Source organism: Opisthocomus hoazin, chromosome 9, assembly GCF_030867145.1.
Source record: "Opisthocomus hoazin isolate bOpiHoa1 chromosome 9, bOpiHoa1.hap1, whole genome shotgun sequence".
NCBI lineage: Eukaryota > Metazoa > Chordata > Aves > Opisthocomiformes > Opisthocomidae > Opisthocomus > Opisthocomus hoazin.
The window spans coordinates 24460740-24481081 of record NC_134422.1 but is presented as its reverse complement, the minus strand read 5'-3'; the positions used below and the strand labels follow the sequence as shown (position 1 = coordinate 24481081).

At 44.5% G+C, this 20342-nt stretch overlaps 2 protein-coding genes and 1 long non-coding RNA gene across 7 annotated transcripts in view; 1 reads left to right on the top strand and 2 right to left on the bottom strand.

The window, feature by feature from the left end:
- MAP3K20 (mitogen-activated protein kinase kinase kinase 20) overlaps positions 1-5018 on the bottom strand; it is a 96451-nt gene extending 91433 nt beyond the window's left edge. The window contains exon 1 of one of the 3 annotated variants that reach the window (XM_075431196.1): positions 4814-5018. The gene's annotated coding sequence lies outside the window, so the exon portion shown is untranslated. Of the gene's footprint in view, positions 1-3897; positions 3988-4813 lie in introns of those variants that run through there. The other 2 variants (XM_075431197.1, XM_075431195.1) reach the window with 2 other exon arrangements.
- Positions 4234-11048, top strand: LOC142362465 (uncharacterized). Its single transcript, XR_012765095.1, has 3 exons — positions 4234-4296; positions 8221-8315; positions 9535-11048. It is a non-coding gene; the product is annotated as an uncharacterized LOC142362465 (long non-coding RNA).
- Positions 11049-13364: 2316 nt separating this feature from the next.
- RAPGEF4 (Rap guanine nucleotide exchange factor 4) overlaps positions 13365-20342 on the bottom strand; it is a 170650-nt gene continuing 163672 nt past the window's right edge. For 2 of the 3 annotated variants that reach the window (XM_075430945.1, XM_075430947.1), the window contains 2 exons: positions 17810-17864; positions 13365-16271 (listed from right to left, as the gene is read on the bottom strand). In XM_075430945.1, coding sequence (XP_075287060.1) covers positions 16144-16271; positions 17810-17864 — 183 coding nt within the window. In that variant the 3' untranslated portion in view covers positions 13365-16143. The remainder of the gene's footprint in view (positions 16272-17809; positions 17865-20342) is intronic. The other variant, XM_075430946.1, reaches the window with a different exon arrangement.

Below are 20342 nucleotides of genomic sequence, written 5' to 3'. Positions count from 1 at the left end.
GGCTCCTTCCCCAAAGCAAGTGCCTGAGCTCTTCTGCTGACCTTCTGTTCTTGTTTTAACCTTGTTGTTGTTGTCGTTAGATTTCCTGCCATCCCCGAGTCATCTTTTGCGCTGCCCTGCACACATTTTCTTTAGAGAAAGCTCAAGGGAGAGGAAATTGGTTACTCCTGCAAACTAGGAGTGTAGCGAAGCCAGTTTTCACTTTTTGCTTCTTTGCCAGTACTGCTTAATTAGCAGCTCTTCAGCAACAAAAGCTCATTTGCCTCCTTTGCTCTAGCAGTTGCTCCAAGTTAACGCTGTACACAGTGTCTCAAGCATACGTGACACTTTGTAGGCAAAAAAAACAGGTCAGTTTCCCAACCCAGAGACCTCACAATTTAAGGTCACAGCCCTGCACACGTTTATGCACGGGGATAATTATGCTCCAGTGAATAATCTCCTTACTGACAACACAATTATTTAGATGAGTAATGTTACTCATCGGCAAAAACAAATGCACTGACTGGACCATAAATTTAACAGGAAAGTGTGAACAGCTGATATTAGATAGTTGTGTTTGGGATGGCAGAAGGAACAGAAAACCAAACAAAAAGAAAAATACATCACAGGAAACAAGTATTTCCGGACTTCACTATCTGAATTCAATAGTTCTGAAGAGATGTCAAATTATTTTAAATTATTGCTCACCCAGAAGAACCAAATCATCCGTACAAAGAAATAAATGATTTGACTTCTGAAAGTTATGCTAACATACAACAAGATAGTATTCCAAGAGTTCACAAAGACAGACCTCAAGACGGTACAACACGCACACCAGACACTTGATAAATACAAGTGAGTACTTCTCTGATGTGTTCTCCTTGCTGCTTAAAACTTCACCTAAACATTTATGCGACAGCAATGCAGTGCCCAGCACACAAGCATTTGCAGAAGCTACTGTTCATTCTTTTAACAGTTTTCCAATTTCAAACTTATCTACAACAGTCAATCGGCCACAGATGCTATAGGCACTAGCATACAATAAAGTAATATGATTTAAAGAATGACTCATTGGTCTGTATCAGCTTCTTCCAGATGCTTTTTTCCAGGGAAAGTAGAGGAGATTTACATGGGACACTCCTCATTTAGAGAGCTGTAATTAATGACAGCCTAAGTTAGGTATACAGTTTTCTCCTTCTAAATGAAAGAACAGACGACTTTAAACATTACTCTGTGTTTTCGGATGCAAGGTAGTTAATCCTCAATTAGACAGATCAATCCCTTTGTTATGTTTGAGAAAACAACTGTTTAGAGTAACAACTGCATGTGACAAATCCACACACAGTTATTAACTTGTCATGCTGTTTTAAAAGATACTTAACAATCTGAGTTTACACCATTGGTTAAGAAAAAAAAAAAAGCAGGTACTTCATTAAACTCCATAGTCTTACACATGCATCCGAAACAAGCACATCATTTCAACAACACGTGGCACTTCTTCGCATCTTACACTTCTGCAGCCAAGAGAGCAGTCTGCAGAGACCCTCTGCAGCAGGGTCTCCAGGCTTGGGGCTGGGGTCATTACGGCAACTGCCCCGTGCGCAGGCATGCAGCGTAACGAAGGTTTGGTGTCAGCATCGTCCTTCCCCACCAACACAGCTCTGAGTGTTTAACCACAGTCCTCATGTAGGAGTGGGGAACACTCCTACATGAGTGTTTTGACTAACTTTGTTGCTTGTTGTCGATGAAATTGTGACAGTTCAGAAATGGTGAATGATAGGTATTTGAAGAAATAATTCAATTGCTGGTTATTTTAATTATTCCTACGCAATTGGAGGGGGGGGAGAAGGAACTTTCTCCTTCTGTTTTATTTCTGATGGTTAACATGAGCTTGTGATCATGCAAGAACATCTCCATCTTCTTCTGTGTGGTGGTGTTCTCACAATAACATATTTGAGCATGCTATAAGAAGCTGTTCATTTCACACCAGAATAAAACAGATCTGAGCCACATTTGGCGGTATTTAACATGTCAGGTTACTATTTAACATTATTTAACATCGGTATTTAACATGTCAGGACTCTATTATGCAGAGTCACTTTGCAGCGAGCTATTAAGCCACAACAAGCTCAGTTCAGTACAGAAACAAGGGCTCAGTGTAGGAAACCATCTGCCATCACTGGCCTGCTGTGATTACAGCATTTTGGGGGAGTAGCTGGCACGGGGGTCCTTCCCCAGGCCCCTGCTGGGGTCCCACACCTGCTGCTCTGCCCAGGCCCCCCCAGCTGAGGGAATCCCCAAGCCCCCAGGCAGACGGGTTGCAAACCGACCCCGCTGCAGGCTGCCCTGCCTTGCGTCCTAGCACAGCGACACTGGAAGAACCTGACACGTTCACTCCTACCTCCCAGCTCCCCAAAACCAGCCCGCACCATCAGGGAAGTGCTGCCAAGCCCAGCTTGCTGCTTTATTCCATGTACAAGCCAGAACACCCCACCATTTGTCATTCAGCTACTGCTCCCAGAGCACAGAGAGCTTCCATTGAGGTACTTGCAAGCTAGAGACAGGAGGCAGGAAAGAATTTAGCACAAATTGCACAGTAACTGCAACTCATATTTTGCCTAGTACGTGGCTGCAGAACTGAAAATTGCATCCCTCGTCTTGCACGTGCATCTGACGCTGCTTAAACATTTGATTACTTCAGGAAAACCTTTTGTAATTTACTAAAGAGAACAGCCACACAACTCGCTGCCCTCACTTCACTGTGTGGTTCCACACAGCAGGATTCAGTGCTTCTTTCAGGAAGGCACGCTGCCAACATATTGCCAATAAAGTAGTAGCACACTACACTTGTGCTATCTTAAAATACACAGCAGAATGTGCCAAGTTTCCTTATTTGGCAAAACAGCCCATCTGCTTTCAGGATCTTTGACCATCCATTTTTAGACCCAAATTGTCCTTTGTATCCAACATGGGCTACAGTCCTTGAGCATATCAACCTGGATTTTTGCAGCAGCATATTTATTAAGCCTTTTATTAAAAAAAAAAAAAAGCCCAACAAAAACAAACCCTCAAACGCCAAAACAGGGTTAACCACTGTCTTGTCTAAACAGAAAACAGAAAAGGAGTTACAGTGATATCGAGCTATAAGAGACACTGCAGAAAGAAGTTTTTTACAAATAAAAGATCCTTTAATCATATCATGAACTGCTGATGGATAAGATGCAAACAAACTCCAAGCACAACTCCAACTTAAATATATCCTAATCTTCTAATTTCCAAAAAAGTTAAAATAAAGTCAACAACCCCTACAATTCCTAAACTTTCTTAACCAGACTGAGCAGCAGCCCTGCAGAGGGTGAGACTGGAGGCACGGCTCTGCCTACCTTAGTTACAGAAGCAACAACATTTGAGCCTGTCCTTTGTCAGGACCTAAGAATTCTGCATAACTTCCATTAATAACATTTCTAATTTTATTTGAATTTATACAACCCTCGGTGCTACGGAAAAAGAGCTCAACTCAGCCTAAACAGTTTGAGTACCTCAGGAAAAGAACTATTTTCGACCCAAGCTGTGTCAATGGCAGAGACTGAAGGGTTTAAAGGCTTCACTTTAAATAGAAAGCATTTTACCTCGGAGAAACCCTAAACTGCTCATTTTGCTTACACTGCACCTTGTCAGGAGTACGCACACACCACCACGCCAGAAAGACAGGGCAGCTAAACCTGCACCCTGGCCCGTAGAGCCCCTCGGCCCTGGCACGGGCATGACCGCGGGACCCCGGCCTTGGTTTTGCCAGCGTTTCTGCCTTCTCCCGCGCCGGCCAGCCGGGCTCTCCAGGGTTACCACTACCCACACAACGCCACCGGTATGCAAAGCACATTACTGACAGATCAAACAAGGAGGCTTCTGAGGACTTACAATTCCAGGGCAAAGTCCTGAAAACATCTGATCGCATGCCTCCAGCGGACAGCTACGATGTTTTCAGGCAGCCACCCAGTTAATCCAGTGCTTTCAAATTATTTCTGCTTCTGGAGTTGAGAAAAAGTAATGATCCACGGCTTTGCCGACGGGTCTGCCGCTAAAACTCACAGCAAAGCACAGCAGGCGGAGCGGCAACGGGCGGCTCACACGGGCTGAAAAAAAGGCACGCTGCGGGAAAGGAACTAACTCGAGCGAACACAGCAAAAAAAGAAGAACGCCGGTTCACTTACAAGTTGAGGGGGAAAAGGAAAAAACGGAGGGGAAAGAAAGTCGCACCCCAAAGCCCAACCCGGGGGATTTTACGCCCAAAGCCGCAGGAGAACGCAGCAGGTGCAGGTGAAGCGAAGGCGCTGCGAAGGGCGCCCGAGGAGCCGAGGGGTGGGCGAGGGGAGGCCGGCGGCCCCCGCACCCCAGCCGGCAGCACCTTTCCCGCCCTCCCCGGTAGCCCCTCGGCGGACACCGCCCTGCCCTGCCCTGCCCTGCCCGGCCCGGCGCGGCGCGGCGCGGCCCGTCTGCCGGCCCCGACCGCCGCCCGCGGGACCCCCGCCACGCCGCGCCGACACGCGTGGGCGCCGCTGCCTGCCGGGGGGGGGGGGGGGGGGGTGGGGTGCGGGGAGTTGGCCGGCGCGGCGGGACCGGCCGGCGGCTGCTCCGCGGGGCGACGAAAGGTCAGGCCGGGCGCCTCCGCTCCAAGGACTTTCAAAGTTGCTCCGGCGGGTGGGAAACGTCAAAGCCGGCGGGGGCACCCGCGGCCCGACCCCGCTTCGCTGCGCCGGCCGCCTCCCTCCTCCCAGCGAACCGCGCACCGGCCGCGCTGCCCCCCACTGCCCGGGGGCGCCTCGCCCCTCCTCACCTTCCCCGAGGGACTCCGGGCTGGCGGGACCCCGAGCGGCGCCGATCCCGGAGCCCGCCGAGGGGTGTCTGGAACCGGCGCGACCGCGTCTCCCGCTCCGTCCCCCGCCGCTTCCGGTTGGTGCCGGGGAGACCGGAGCCGCCGCCTCGCAGCGGCGCCACCCCGCGCTCCGCGCCGAGCCCGAGCCCGAGCCGCCGCCTCAGGGGAGCGGGCGGCGCAGCCGCCCCGCCTGCAGGGGGCGAGGTGCTGGGGCTGGGCGGGCGGCGCGTGGCGAGGCGTCGGGCCTGGTGGGGCCTCGCGCCGGCGCCTCAGCGACGGGCGCCGGGCGCGCGCTCCCACCTCAGAAATGGCCGCGAGGCCCAGGCTCCCTCTCGCCCGCCCCACGCCCGGACAGGCGTGGGGCGGGCGGGAGAGAGCCTGGCCTCCGCGGGGGGCCCTCGGCCTGTCAGCTCGGGTGGTCTCGGTTCTCCTCGTCTGGGTTGGCCGGCCTGCTCTGAGGGAGAAGGCTGTGCCGCCGCAGCTGGGCCTCCTTTAGCGGCGTGGGAGAAGAGCAGGACCTGGCTGGCAAGCGCGACCACCGGTCCGTATTGCCCGGCTGACCCTCGGGATGATCCCCGCCGCTCGGGAAGAAAACAGGGACGCAACCCACCTCAGCCCGCCGAAACCACGCAGACCCTTCCCGATCCAAACATTTTAATGGCACTGAGGTACTCTGCTGTTGCGGAAGGCTTTTTTGCAAATTGAAAATAAGCTGTCATGCTCAAAGGAAGTGACTCGAAAGGCTGGGGGGCACACAATTTTTCTGCTGAGGCAAACACATCACATGGCTGTGACGGTACATTTTTTGTATCGGTATCATGCAAGCTTCAGTGCCCATCACCGTTCTGCACCACAAGCCCCAGCTTATCTCCTGGTGTCTGTATACTGTGGTTTTGCTTTCACTGGAGAACCTCGGCTCCTCATCATCTCTTGTATTTGACGATTGTCACATGTATGTGTAGATCTGCCATCTGAAAATCAGCTGTGTAGCACAGTGAATCACAAAGAGGTGTGCAGCATCACACTGAATCATGTATGTTAATTGTACATCACAGAGGTGTGTGGTATCGAGGTGAATCATGGAAGAACACATTGCTGATGAATCAAATAATACAATAGTTTCACAAACATGAGAGGCTTTTCCCCAAGGTGTGTTATATCAGCATAAGGGAGGGTAAAAAACAGTTAATACCAGTGGAGCACAAGTATGCATTTGTGGGCATGAAATGGCATATTCGGGACATGGTTTAACAGGCACGGTGGTGTTAGGGTGACGGTTGGACTTGATGATGTTGGAGGTCTTTTCCAAACTTAATGATTCCATTATTCTATATTATTTCACTGAGCCAAAATAACTAACTGGAGTAAAGTTCAGCAAGATCTTAAGCACTCAGTGCAATAAGTACATGAAGATGCTAAGAAAGGCAAAGAGCAGGCGCTGGCTAACCCCTTCCACCCGCCTGGCAGGTTCAGCATTGCCCAGACAAGCAGTGAAGGAGGTCGGCAGGCTCTGGCTTCCCCCAGATACGGCACTTTCAGGCACTTTCTGTCTGATCTGAGAGTGCTTGTGCTTTGTTATGAACTGATCTGCTGGTGAGCCTGGAGAAGTTTCCAGACAAAGTCAATCAAAGGTGCCACGTTTTAAAAGAAAGCACAAACATCAAATGCAAATCACATGAAACTCATGCTCTGGAGGAGGAGAGGTGCCACATACTTAGTCTCTTCAATGCTGTGACTAACATGTTTATCCTTCCTGTCTGAGGCAATTGCCAATTAGTCAAATGATTTTAAAATCTATTTAAATGTTAAATCACTCGGATTCGTAGGCATTTGTTTCGGAGAGCAGAGCGCTTGTATTCAGAGGTCTCTTGCCTAAGGTGCTTTGTCCAGGCATTTTGTCCAGGGCTGTGTATCTGCAGAGCTGGAATTTTTCATGTCTGACTTTAGGCCCTGGTTGCAGAAACAAATAAACTATTCCAGTAGTGCATGAGAAACGAGGGGGTGGTTAATATTTCTTACTCCGAGAGTAGGAGTGCAGAGTCTGCAGCAGGCACTGTGTTAACATGCCGCTGTTTAAAACACGTAATTGCACTCGATATATTGAGGACAATAGAGCAGAAGCGAAGGAGCCTGCGCGATGACTGTCCAGCCCCAGTGGTATATTATCGTGAAGCTGGAATTATTACAACAAGGTTTTAAGTGTGCACTTTCGGGTTTCTATTCTCTCTGCCCTCTGGCAAGTGAGTCTTGCAGGTGTTTTCAAGTTTTTTTCCATTATTATGAGAACTGAAAAATTAGCTGGAAAAGATCAGAAACCGGAGTAATCAGAGTTTCCGGGGTGGTCATAATACCATATAAAACAATGAGCCAATGCATGGCAGTGTGGTTGCACCCCCTTTTCAAGGCAGCAAATTCAACCTGGGAAGCTCTCAGATTAACTCTGGAGAAACCGATCCCAATCACAGGCTTCTTCGACTTACATGGAACAGGCAGAAAAAGAAAACATTTAAAAGCTAACATAACTTATTGCAAAACCACAGCAATTGGCAAAGGATAAAGGCAGCTCTAGCAACTTTTAACTCAATTTTGGAGTTGAAAGGATTCGTATGAATTGTCTCTTTACACCTCATTGTCACACTGGGTGTGCGATGACGTCTCACCACCTTTCAACATGGAAAATAAGTTTCATGCATACATCCAAGTGGTTTAAATCATCCTGCTTGCCAAAAGCAGCAGTCACACCCCTTCCCTGCCTGGCGAGGCCCGTTCCTGCCGCCACACTGCCCAGCTCGCCTGCATGGTATTCGTACAGCTGCACGGTGAACAGGGCTGCAGAGGCGAAGCTACTGCAGGGAAAAGCAATCAGTTTTCACCCAGCTCTGAATGCGGGTCAGCGGGCAATTGCACAAAGACTCATGCCAGTGCAAAGGCAGGAGAGGAGCAAGGGCTGATACGAGCAGCTGAGTGGGGATGGAGTGTGGAAGTGCTTTTTTAGCAGCAGCGAAGGTTTATGCCAGCTTAAACTCTACGTGAAACTCTAGACACAGATAATTTGGAGGTGGACACCTGCTCCATATTTTTCAATTCTCCTTCAAGATTGGCTCAGAGTTCAGCTCAGGCTTAGTACTGGGGTTTCTTTGAAGCACTTCTGCTTCTCTGGCTGATACGGCTTGCCTCTGTTTCTGGCTTAAAAAATTGACCGGAAAACGTGGTGGGGGTCATGCCTGGGATATACTAGGACAAAAGGTTGTACACACATTGCCATAGAAGACATAGCACTAGCGTACAGTAGTGTTAATCTAGCTAGTTTGGGCAATAGTAACAGTAACAACATAGTAGTGTTAATTTTATGCCATTTGTACCATCAGGTTTGTGACCTGGAAGAGGTGCGTGAGTGGCTCGCCTGAAAATCCTCTCTGCAGCATTATTTTTGCTTGCGCTGCCCAGACGGAAGTTCATGCAGGTATGTCCAGATGTGCTGCAGCCACACACCTCTGCGGTTACACCCCAAAACGTAACTAGCAGGGCTTGTTTCATGGCTGAAAGAGAACTGGCGAGGTACTGCTAGCCAAAATCAGCTGCATTTAGTCTTTGTGAGAGATGGAGTCAGCAAGCTCTAGCAAGTGGAAAATACAAGGAATTGCCTTTGGATTTGGCTCAGAGGCAATCATGCCTTTCCTGCTGCAGCTGACGCAGTGAGCGTGCCCCCAGACTCACCGACCTGATGCCATGTGCAGCCCCCGTGCCCGCACAGCTGGGGCTGTGATTCCTGTTCGCTTCAGCAGTGTGCTGTGTTTGGTGTGCTGTGGTTAGTGCCCAATTCTCGGCTTTCACGAGGAATGAGGAAAGATAGAGCCTGTACTAACAATCGAACCTCTCGCAGACCCACATATCTGGTGGTTTCTTCTGCTGTTATTTTCTCATCTGTTTTTTGTATTTGAGAGAAAGATAAGGAATTTGTGAAAGTGTCTATATTGTATATTTAACATAAAATTATAAATATGTTATTATAAAATATTAATTCCTTATAAAATTATTACGCACAGAATTATTAAATGCAGACTAGAATGCTAAAATACAGGCATTTGTGTGGCAGAGAAGGCTTGTATTCAATGGATGTGTTGCATGTGGATCAAATACCTGCTTTGTGCATAGTGGTTTTCAGAACTGGCAAGCTGCAGCTTGTACACTGTTTGTCTTTTGGTCTGGCTTGCGTGCAGTATAAAAGCACATATAACTTCTACAAAAATGTCAGTATAATAAGCAATGAGATAGTGATGAGATGGCAAAATATTAACAAGAAATACATTTCCTGATTGTTTTACAAGAATGGTTTTCTTATCTTTTACTGGAACCACAATTTGTAGCTGATCATTATACTCAGCTGTAATCCAGTCACTAGTACTCTGCTCAGTTACCATTTCATTACATATTTTTAATTATATATATATATAGCTCATACTCCTTCTTATATTAAATTTTGTGGTCCAATAGACTTAATTTGTTGCTCTAATTTCAGCACATTTTTTTCTCTAAAATGTAATATGGCTTAACACTGTTTTCTTTGTTTTAAAGCTGTACTGAATTTATTGTTGCTGTCCCCGTTTGTGTCTTCTAATCCACGCTACTTTGAGCTCCACTGAAGCAGCAGTCCGTTCATTTCCTTCATAATTTTTTTCCAGTAGGTTGCTGGGTCGGAGGGAGTCTGGGGTGAGGCAGGCACAATTCCACCTCTGAGGACTACCAGGGGAAGACGACAACACAGAACATCCAACAGCTGGTTCAAAGCATCGTATGCTATTTTCCTTATTAAAACTAGTTAGTATCTAACTAGTACATTTACCGTTCTTGGAAAGTGAAGGCAGCCACTAGGATCATGAAAACTTTGGCCACCATTGACAAGGACTCGGTTTGAACTACAAAGAAAATATCAGCTCCTTTTAATGACGTACTGTAGTGGTACAATGGCTTACATTTTTTGCTGCTTGCTTAATCCAGAGTACACTAATTAGAAACAAATCTGTCTATTGACGATCACATCTTTTTCTCTTTGGATCTAGAGATGAGACAAGACTAGACAATGTCCATAATAATAGACTGCCTTAGAAAAGCCGTTATTCTAGATAAATGTGTTTAGCTGTATCATCTCGGTCTCTTTGCCTGTGTTTCCAAGAAAAAAGGTGATCAACCCCTCCAAACACTAGCACACTATTAACAATGGCTAGTTGTGACAGGGAGGGAAAAAAAATCTGTGCAAACCTCTAACTGGTTTCTGGCAACAGCGCTAACTGATCAGGAGCATCACAAAGGAGTTACATGCCAGACAACTGGAACAGGAGAAGCATTAGGGCAGGAATTACAAATGGAAGGAAATGTTAGATTTCAAACAGACGCTAGGCAGCAACCTGCCAGTACTGCAGCCCTCAAGGGTCAGTCCTACTGAGAATGAGGACATCTAAAGAAAACCCAAGGCAGCACTGGCTCTCTGTTGTCTGAGAACATCCACAATGCTGCCGACGGTACTCCCGCGCGGAAAGAACGTACACCTGTGAAAAACCACAAAGAGCTGGCAAATGCAACTAGCGGATTCACTTGCTGGCTCGGACGGCATCTGAAGAAAGAACAATTTAAAAACACGAGGGGTGGTGTTATAATGAGGAAACCATGGAGAGCAGAAAGCTTATGATTATTGACAGAAGTTGATTAAGAAATGGATTATTGTCTGTTAGGATGTTGGAGTATCCACTGTCACCTCTGTCCTGAGTATCTTTATGTAAATTTCCTTTAATTGAGGTATTCATTTACAATCATTATTTTCATTGGTAATGTGCTTTATTTGCATTTGAAAGAAAAAAGAGGAAAAAAAATTAAGCACGTCTGGCTGACCCCTGCCATGTGACAAAGGCTTTGCTTTTTGTCACTCTGACCCAAATGGATTAGGGCCAGGAAATAAAGGTCAGTCTCTTACCAGTACCTCTGTGTGTCACATTTTTATTACATGAAGTTTCCAAGAAAAATATTCCAATTTGTGTCAGTAATTATGCATTCTTTATGCATCCTCATGTAGTTTTCTGACTTTATTTTGAATTCAGAAATTACATTTCAGTGCCAAACCTGTTAAAACGGAACCCTTTGTGAAATATCTTTTAGCGCTTGGATGTAAATGGTAGCTTTTGTAGCTGCACGTGCTCTCGTTTTTGCCCTTTTAATGATAAGAATCTTCATTTTTACAATAGTCCCCCCATCACCTCAGTCATAAAACACCAGGACTGTGGTTGGATTATGTTATTTTATGAATTTACAAGTTATCTGCTTAGTTAGGTGCTGCGTGAGGGCTGTATTTTATTGCTCCAGCAGTGCACGGGGCAGATGAAGAGCCAGTCTTACGTGTTACTGGACGGCATGTGGGCAGATGCGTGGAGGACGTAGCCCGGGTGCTCCGGTAGCGCACTGAGCCCAGCCTTCCGCCACGGTGAGAAGCTAGAGATCGGGCCTTAGCCACCAGCCACGTCGGGGAGCTCCCTCCCTCCCTGGTGGGAGTTGGTTTGGGGCGGCAGTGCCCGTTCCCCAGAGAAGCAGAGGGGTGAGGGTCCCTGCCGGCCGCTGAGGCTGGCCATGCTGTCATCCTCGCCGAGGGCCGGCCAGCCCCACGGCACCACGGCAGGGAGAGGTCCGAGGGTGCCGGGGGCTCCCTGGACCCAGCCACAGCCTCACAGGCAGGGCTGCACTGGCCGTTTGTGCTCCCTGTGAAGACAGGCTGCTACAGAAGTTTCTGGTTTAGTCATTTTAATGATAACTTTTTAATCTGGTCATTATTTTCTTTGATTGCTAATACCTTGACCTCTGGTGACAGCTGCTGCTTATGCCTGCTAAACTTTAATGCCAGCTACGGTAAAGAACATTATGATTATTTGAAAAGGCAGGGTGTAATGCATTTCAGATTAACAGTGAAAGAAAAGCTATTGAAGTTAGAGGTTCACTTTGCCGTATCACTCTCTGTGCTGCTTTCCTTATTATCAGTACAAAAAATGAAATGAGAATAGCACATCTTTTAATTTTCTTCCACTATTACCTCTTGATTTGCATTCGAGCTCCCAGAAGAAATATCGCTGAATTCAGACGTAGTCTATTTAAGCTGCGTGGTGTTTAAAAATTGCTGGAAGAGGTTAAGGTACTCTATATTATGCAGTTGACCTTACTAAGAAGCTATGTTAACAATTTAGACTTATAATTTTCTGCCGTTACATTTTGTCATTTTGTTAAACTGTTTCTTTTATTTTTTTTTTTAAAGCAAAAGTCATTATCTCTTTCGGTACCCCTGCAGGTTAAACCTTTTGATTTCTCTCTAACTTATTTTGTAAGATTTCTAAATTGTGTTTAAACTTCTTGTGCTTAAAAGGTTGTTTTGCCAGTGTCTCTTTGAAAAGAGGGACTTTTTTTGTCCGTCTCTCTCTTTGTACCTGGTCTGCGGAGGCTGTGTGCCTTCACAGCGTTTTCCTCAGTAGGAAAAAACCCAAACCCTCATCTGCAGAGTCCTGCAAATACATTTGCACTCTTTTATCTGGCACTGTCACATTGTTGTGGCTGATTGGGTTTGAACAAGTTGTCTGGGGAAAATATTTTGGATCCAGTGGTCTCCTGGAGTGTTGGATTCAGCCTCCCTGGATTTAACCTTTGTTCCCAGCTCTGTCCAGCAATGGGCAGCCCCGGGCCGGCCATTGAGAAATCCAGCAAATCCTAACAAATCGACAACAGGGAGATGCGCTGGGGCAGAGGAGAGCTGGACCCTGTGACTCTTTGGGCTCTGCAGCCCCAAACAGAGGTGTTTGTGCTCTGGGCTGCTGCTTGAGCAAAAAAACCATGTTGACAGTGGAACCCTGTAATGCAGAACATTTTCCAAAGCGCCCAAGGCATCACCATCCCGGTGGTGGTGATGGGATGGACTGGCTTGCCCGCTGGAGATGGTCCCTGGTGCATGCTCACCCACAAACAGTGGCTGGACGCTCTCATACGGTGCTGGTTGGCACGGGCCAAAATGTGGACAAGCACTGCAATGAAAAGCAGTACGGACCAGGAGCGGAGCGGGCCTGGGGACGCCCCGACCCTCTCTGGCTTGGCTGTGTTGGCACGGCACCTGAGCCCGGGCTTGCAGAGCGGCCCCAGAGCAGCAGATAAGGGGCAGCTCTTCACCGAGGCAGGATCCGAGTTGTGACTCGCAGCTGCAAGCACAGGGCGAAGACAGCATGGGCGTTTTGACATTTCAACATTTCCTATGCATTCTTCACGCTATTGCAACAGTCGCTTAGCGTTCACACAGCGGGAGCAACACATCGACAGCTGCCCTCCTGTTGTAAAGCCAAGACGGGGAGCGAGAGCAGGCCAGTATGGATCCCACAGCCAGAAGGTACTTTTATTCATTTAATCTCTAGGTATGTTGACTGTGATCAGCACCATAGCAACTATCGGAGCCACTTGGATGAATTAGATACAGAGATAGCAACACTCGTTATTTGTACAGCGCCCTTTATTGGAAAATTAAAAAATGCCAGATACCGGTTTCATTGAGTAGGTAAACTGCATTCATCTGTTGATATGGAGGTGCCATAAAACCTCTGTTTGTGTCACTGGGACGTATCTACATGATAGAGAGTGTCTGGAAACAAGCAAGTAAAACAGTTAGAAGTTCTAAGGAACAGAAGAACAAACCAAGGGGAGAAAGTCATGCTAAACAGATGAAGAATCGCTCTATGTGCAAAGCCAAGCTGAAACCTGGCAGCTTTATAAACCAGTTAACACAGAAATAAATGAAAGTCCAAACGATAGGAACAAATCTGGAACAAATAAAATTGTGAACTCGCATATGTTTTAAATTGATTATAAAGATAAAAACGTCTTTTGAGTTAATTGTGTCCCTGCAGTTTATTCTACTGCATTCTTTGCTTCTGGGAAGATTCTGTATCTGAATAAGCCATAAGAAGTATATTCATAGAGCAGTACAAATGGAAATATTTCTTACTTGAAATAATAAGACACAAATTTGTCTCTGTTATTAGCTGGTTTTCCTCTGAATCATCTTGAACTTCTAGTCAGACAGCAAAGTTAAAATAAATTATTTCATCATGCTGCAGAATATTTCTTAACTGTGTAATTCTTTCCTTTGCAGAGTGCAGGTACTGAGCAGATAGTAGTTCTGTGTGTCAGCATTTCCCTGGTGACCCTCTCAGCTTTTACAGAATTTATGTTTTAACTAAAAGGATGCAGTTATTTTTGTAGATTAAAAAAGTGAAATCTTTATGTGTATACTGACTTCACACAGTCCTGGGCAATGCCATGAAAAGTATACTCTGCGTCAGTAGTGAAATGTAGGCTGTATCAATGAGGTCAGCTCTGAAGCTTAGTGATACTAGTTGCCACTTCTAATTTCAGGCTTACTCAGTGTCACAACATCCAGCTTCGCAGAGCAGAGCCGGTGTGAATGCACTAGGTGAGCCTTGTGCCAGCTGACTGCCGTTGTTCCCCTGGCACACACGTGGCCACCATCAGCGCTTGCCCCGCTGCGGTACGGCAATCCCGTGGAGGGTTTCGGCTAGCACGGATGGTCTCGGAGGGGAAAGGGTACGAGCCGGATCCCCTCTTCCCTCTGGGCTGCAGGACTTGACAGACCGCCCAGAGGTGACCGAGGCCAGCGGTCTCTCGAGTGCCATGAGCCAAGGTCTCGAGCTGAGTTAGCCAACCTGAGGTAAAATCCTGGCCAAGACAAGGTAACTGGTAGCGCTCACATTAGTGACCGAGCAGGACCAATTAGTCAGATAGCCAAAATTAAGAATACGTCCCTTCTTCATTTAAACCTTTCCACTTTAAATGTTTCCTCTCTTTACATGGGAGGATAGGGAGCCTCTTAGAAACTCTGAGCAAACCAGCTAATAAAACCATAGTGTTCCATGACTGCAAGGCTGTCATCCCCTGCGGCAGGGACAGAGCTGCCTGGCTTTGGACTGGTCATCCATATCGCCGTGGACGCAGGCTAACTGCGGTGTCGAGGCCCAGCAAATGACAGGCGAAGTTTGCTGTATCAGCCAATTAATAGCATCGGTATTTATGCAGGAATGAAGCTGAAAGTGCAAATAAGGCCAGCAACTAAACCCTTCTGGCAATTACATTTAATAAGGTACTGCGTGTTATTTACAGAAAACATACATCACACAATTCCTACACATAAAATGCACACAAAGTATAAAGACAAAAGCTGCACTCCCATAACATGCTAAACAAAATAAATAAAACTGAATTATTTTGGCACAATAGCTATTACATAAATAAATATTCTAGAACATAATGAATTAACATTTATTTACAGTCTATTGAAAGTGCAAAACAATTGGCTGAAAATTAAGATATTTGTAAATGCTTAAGACCAGAAAATGTGAAAATGTGTGTTAACCAGCCACAATTAATTATAGGTGAAGTTTAAGGTTTTAATGTCCAAGAAATTATTCTCTTGAAATCTGTTTGTGCATATTGTGCTCTTTTTGAACCAGTCCTTTGCTACCTTTATGCTATTGATTTCGACAACCTCACTATTGTCATGGAATTTTGTAAAAACCTGATTGGTAGTTTAAAAAAAGAAGTAAAATGTAAACACAGCTTAATCTATTTATAATTCAAAACATTTTCAGCCCTGTCAGTTTTCTGAAAAGGCCACACCGCTTGCAGGAGTAGGCAGTACAATTAAGATCAGGAATTCTTCTTAGCTGTTGTATTTCAAATGGAAATACTTGTAAGTCTTCTCTGAATGGAACCATACCTGGGACCTCTCTGTAACCCACATTCCTCTATCAGATGCTTACATACGTGTTCTACTGAGGTCAAGAGTAGCTGGGCAAGCTGAACTGATGATCAGTTTTGGTCCTAACCTGGAGAATAAATCATAAAATACAGATCTTTAATTAGGGAGAAAAACACTACCTCTCTTAAAATTGTTAGAAGCTTTTTGAGCATTTTTCACTAGCTATTCTATTTTATCTTTTGCCTTCTTTATCCATATGAGAAATCATTTACTAAGCTTTAAGATGAATTAACAGTTCACAACATGGCCACCCGTACAGCTACAGTGCATAAATTCTTCCTCAGCCAAAGTTCTCCGACAGGCTGGTACATTGTGCGTTGCCTAAGACCTTAGAATATGTTTTTGCTTATTTTTTGTAGTGGCAGTGCGGTAGCAGAGAAAGTGAAGTTCTTAACAAGTGACCTTGACAGGATAAAAGATCATTTCTCATCATCGCTTCAAATGTTTATGCTCGACGCGGTTCTAGTCGGTGAGACATCTGTGATAAAGTTCTCTGGTTGTCAATCACATTTAATTGCCGCACATAGCTCCGAACATCCTGATGGTTCTTATTAGTTAGGGCTGCATCGGGATCTGGTGAAAGAGAAATGATGTAGGATTGATACACTTAAACGAACAAATGCCTGGACAGAATGCATAATGCTTCAGAAGCTGCCACAGGAAACACCAGATCCTGCTGAGTTAAAAAGAAAATATTTAGAAATTGCTCTCTTTGATACCTTCCCTCCACATCTGATAGTCTTTCCGGTTACTTCCCCCACAAATTAACTTTTTCTCTCAGGTATCTTTGGCTACATTTACTCAAATTGATGGCCCTTGGTTACAGTTTTATACATCACCTTACCAGTCAATAGCTATAAATTCTGTAGCTAACTAGTATGATTTAAAGCTGCCCATCTGCGTTTGAACCAGCAGCTTTCACACAGATTCAAAACTATATAACTGATCTAAGCCTCCTTTCATGAAATATTGCCATTTCTAGCTCAGTATTAAATGTTTGTAACACTGTAGTGTTTAGCAGCTGCCCTATCCAAGCCTCAAAATTTACTCCCTGTTTACATTACTTAACTGTATTATACCTACTCCGACAACAATTATGAAATACCACCAAGTTAAAATCTGAGTATCTCCAGCCTCACAGTGAACAGCTTACAATCTAATGAAATATGTGTTCGGTAACTTAAACTTCTTTAAAAGAAAGATACTGAAGCATCTACTATATATAAATACACGTACACACACACAAAAAGCACGAGACCTAGATACGGTACATCCATATGCCGGCCTTTCGTTATACCATGTATAGTGAAAATCCACGCCCATTTCTAAACGTGTGGAGGTCTCAACAGTGCTTAATACATTCAAATTAAAAGAAACATAGCCAGAAAAACCTTGGTGGTGGGAGAAAAAAAAAGCTCCCTTAACTTGATCTTCTAGAGTTAAGCTTTGACCCAGATGGAAATAAACTGTTGTTATAAAAAGATATTGTTTTATATTACTTATTCTGTTCTTTGAGAAAGAGGAAGGCTGCTGTGAGGCAAAATGAATGAAGTGCTGAGGAAATGCCGGTGTGACTGGGACTGACAGCGCACCCAGACAGGGTGAGCCCCACCAAGCAAGCCTGTTTGACCGTACAGCTCTGTCATCTTACATGGCCTTAAGCAGGTTCAGGTAATTTTACTGACAAACAGGTTTTAAGTTCATCACCTTATGCAGTTATTTAATTTATAAACGTCATGTTTCCAGACAGGTATCCTATAAAAACAGGGTTTACCCAAGCAAGTATTCTGCATGTAGCTGTGTGCTGCTGTCTGCTAGCCTGATTTCAACCACTTCTGAACCCCGTGGCTAATTTCTACCAATTCTAATCTGACGGATGTGTAGAGACCTCACAGATATTTAGCTCCTTCATGGGCTTGGAAAAGAGATGGAGGAGAAGGGGCTTATTAGAGCTTCCTGAAGGATACTTCACCCTATGAAACAGTGGAGGATCCAAACATGGAAGAATCATTGGAAACCAGGCTTTTCAATTCTGGTACACACAGAATTAGTCATAATTACTGTTGCTACTGATGATAATGCTGACTGTGCAGATGTTGTAATACACTTACTGAAAGATTGGCTGCGGCAGAATTTCACCGTCCTGACAGTGTTGGCAATCATGCGCTGGAAAGAAAAGATGGGATGCAATCAGAGAACAAGCACTGTATTTCATCATCATTTAAACGAAGCACCTAACTGTGCCTGAGTGTGAAGACATATGCCAATAAAAGCAGTCATATGAATGAAAATATAATTTTAATGCTGATACCCTCATATGTAGGGTGTGATTTGCATTTACACAGGCTTTAAATGAGCATGAGTGCAATTTACATGCGCTCAGAGAACCCTTTCCCTTGCTTGGATGCCGTAAAAGGCCTTAACTAAGAATGAAAATCAGCCCCTTCGATGCGCGTTGCTTTGATAGCATCTTCCCACATTAAAAAGTAAAAGACACATCATGTAGAACACCTTGGAGTATGTACACATGTTAATTTTAAGACCATCGGTTCCTAACAGCAAGGCCATTTCTAGAATGTACTCAGCAATTAAAGAGCCTTCACCTTGAATATGAATTTGAGTTTAAAATGCAGACCTCCTGGAAAATGAGCGTGTAAAATGAGCACGTAAGGATGTGTGTTCACCGATTCCCTCTGGAAAGGAGGGATGCTCGACCCACAGGTGAGAAGGCCACCGTTAGAACTGTGTGCTGTAAGCAAGTTTCATCAAACCGACCTGTTTGTGTTAGCTCGCACAAGTGCATCTAACTCAGCATGAAAAGTGGATTTGCTTTTGGTGGACACTTCTACTGGCAATTCATAAAAAAACCAGAAGTCACTTCCATCCATCTTGGCTGTGCTTGCTCTCCGGTAAATAAGCCATCATTTCACTTACTCGGGTAAGAAAATATTCATCAATACATTTTGCTCTGCTTAATCAGATGCTATTTTACAATAGCTTTTAAGAATATAAATGAAGGTAAGTCATAAAGCAAAACATTTCAGACTCTGTCCTGGACTGCAAAATTTTAACTGGCTTGTGTGATTAGCACCACACAGGTAATACACCTACCAGGGCGGGGGCAAAATTAGTTGTTCTGCATAGTATCAAATGAACTGAAGCTTCAGCAGTAAAACTGGACTCCTTAGCTAGGTAGTTTGATTCAATCACTGTTACACGGACAACATTTGTTTCAGTCTTTTTTTGCTTAGATTAAAAGCAGAGGAGGGAAATGCTGTTCTAATCAGAGTCTAACATTTGTTCCAGCACTTTAACATGGTCCAACTATTACAACACAGCTACATCTTTTAACACAGCGCACTCTCACCAGGCTGCTTCGTACCTTCTTGAAATTTTTGTGCGATTAACAAGCTAGTCACAAGGCCTCGCACAATGGAAGGACACATTTCTTACTAGTAAACAGTATAACCTAGGGCATACGCTCCTCAAACTCACACACAATGATAATCTTGCATGAAATTGATGTTATAAATAAAGTACCTTTGTAAAATCTGTCATTACAGAAGTGGGAAGCACCAATGTAAAACATTCCTTACACACATACCAAATAATCTTAGACATTTTAATGCACTGTCAAGCATAGAAAAATGGGTATGGCTCGTGGTCAGCATTAGAAACACTACTGATATATCATCTACTACATTTTTGTGGATTACACATTGAATAATAAAATGAAATGTAGCTATTCTGAAACTGATCTAAAATATTTTACTTCTAAAACACAAGTTCCAAAAAGATCTGGGGAATTTGGATATGGGTTTGCTTATATTGTTCCTAAAGTCATATGTATTTACATGTGGAAACTAAGTGGATTTCAAGTACGAGTAATTTTGATCCTGTGTTAATTTTCATGCTTCTTCAAGCTGTTACGAGGCAGACTTTCTAAGGCACTTACCTTGCAAACATTCTCCTATGTGCTTAGCATTAAGCATGTGAATAAGCCCCACTGAATTAAATGGAACCTCTTAAATACTCAAAAATAAGCACCCATTATAGTACCGGATTGAGACAGAACGCACTGCATATTACAGTGTTGGTTCTTCAAGTCTAACCCAATCAAATGAAAATCAAAGCAACATGAACACGTAAACATGAAAGCTTAATAACTCTATGGATTCATATTTGCTTCTGTTATGTGATGCTGCTATTTTAATTTATACCATTTCAAAAAGTACTCCCCTAAAATAACTATTTCAAGGAGAGAACATAAAGTTGAACTGGACCAGCTGACCTGATGAAGTTTGAAGAGCATCTAATTTCAATGGAAGCTTTGCTAAGGACACTTCATTTTTATGGAGACAGCCAGCTGTAGATGGATTGTTAATACACACCCTAATTTTTCATACCTGTAAATGCTTAGGTTTTGAAGCCTCATTTCATAATAATCTTTGGAGCTAGACTGTAGGCTCAATGTTTCATTAGTTTAGTATTAAGCTTTTGTGGTGAAAACATAGATTTATCAAAAAAAGTGTGTTCTGTGGAATCATTTTACTCTTTTTTACTTATGTAGGGAATTTGTTCAGAAAAGAAAGCATAGCATTCAGTATAAGTACTGTAATGCTGTACTGTACTGAAAGACAAATC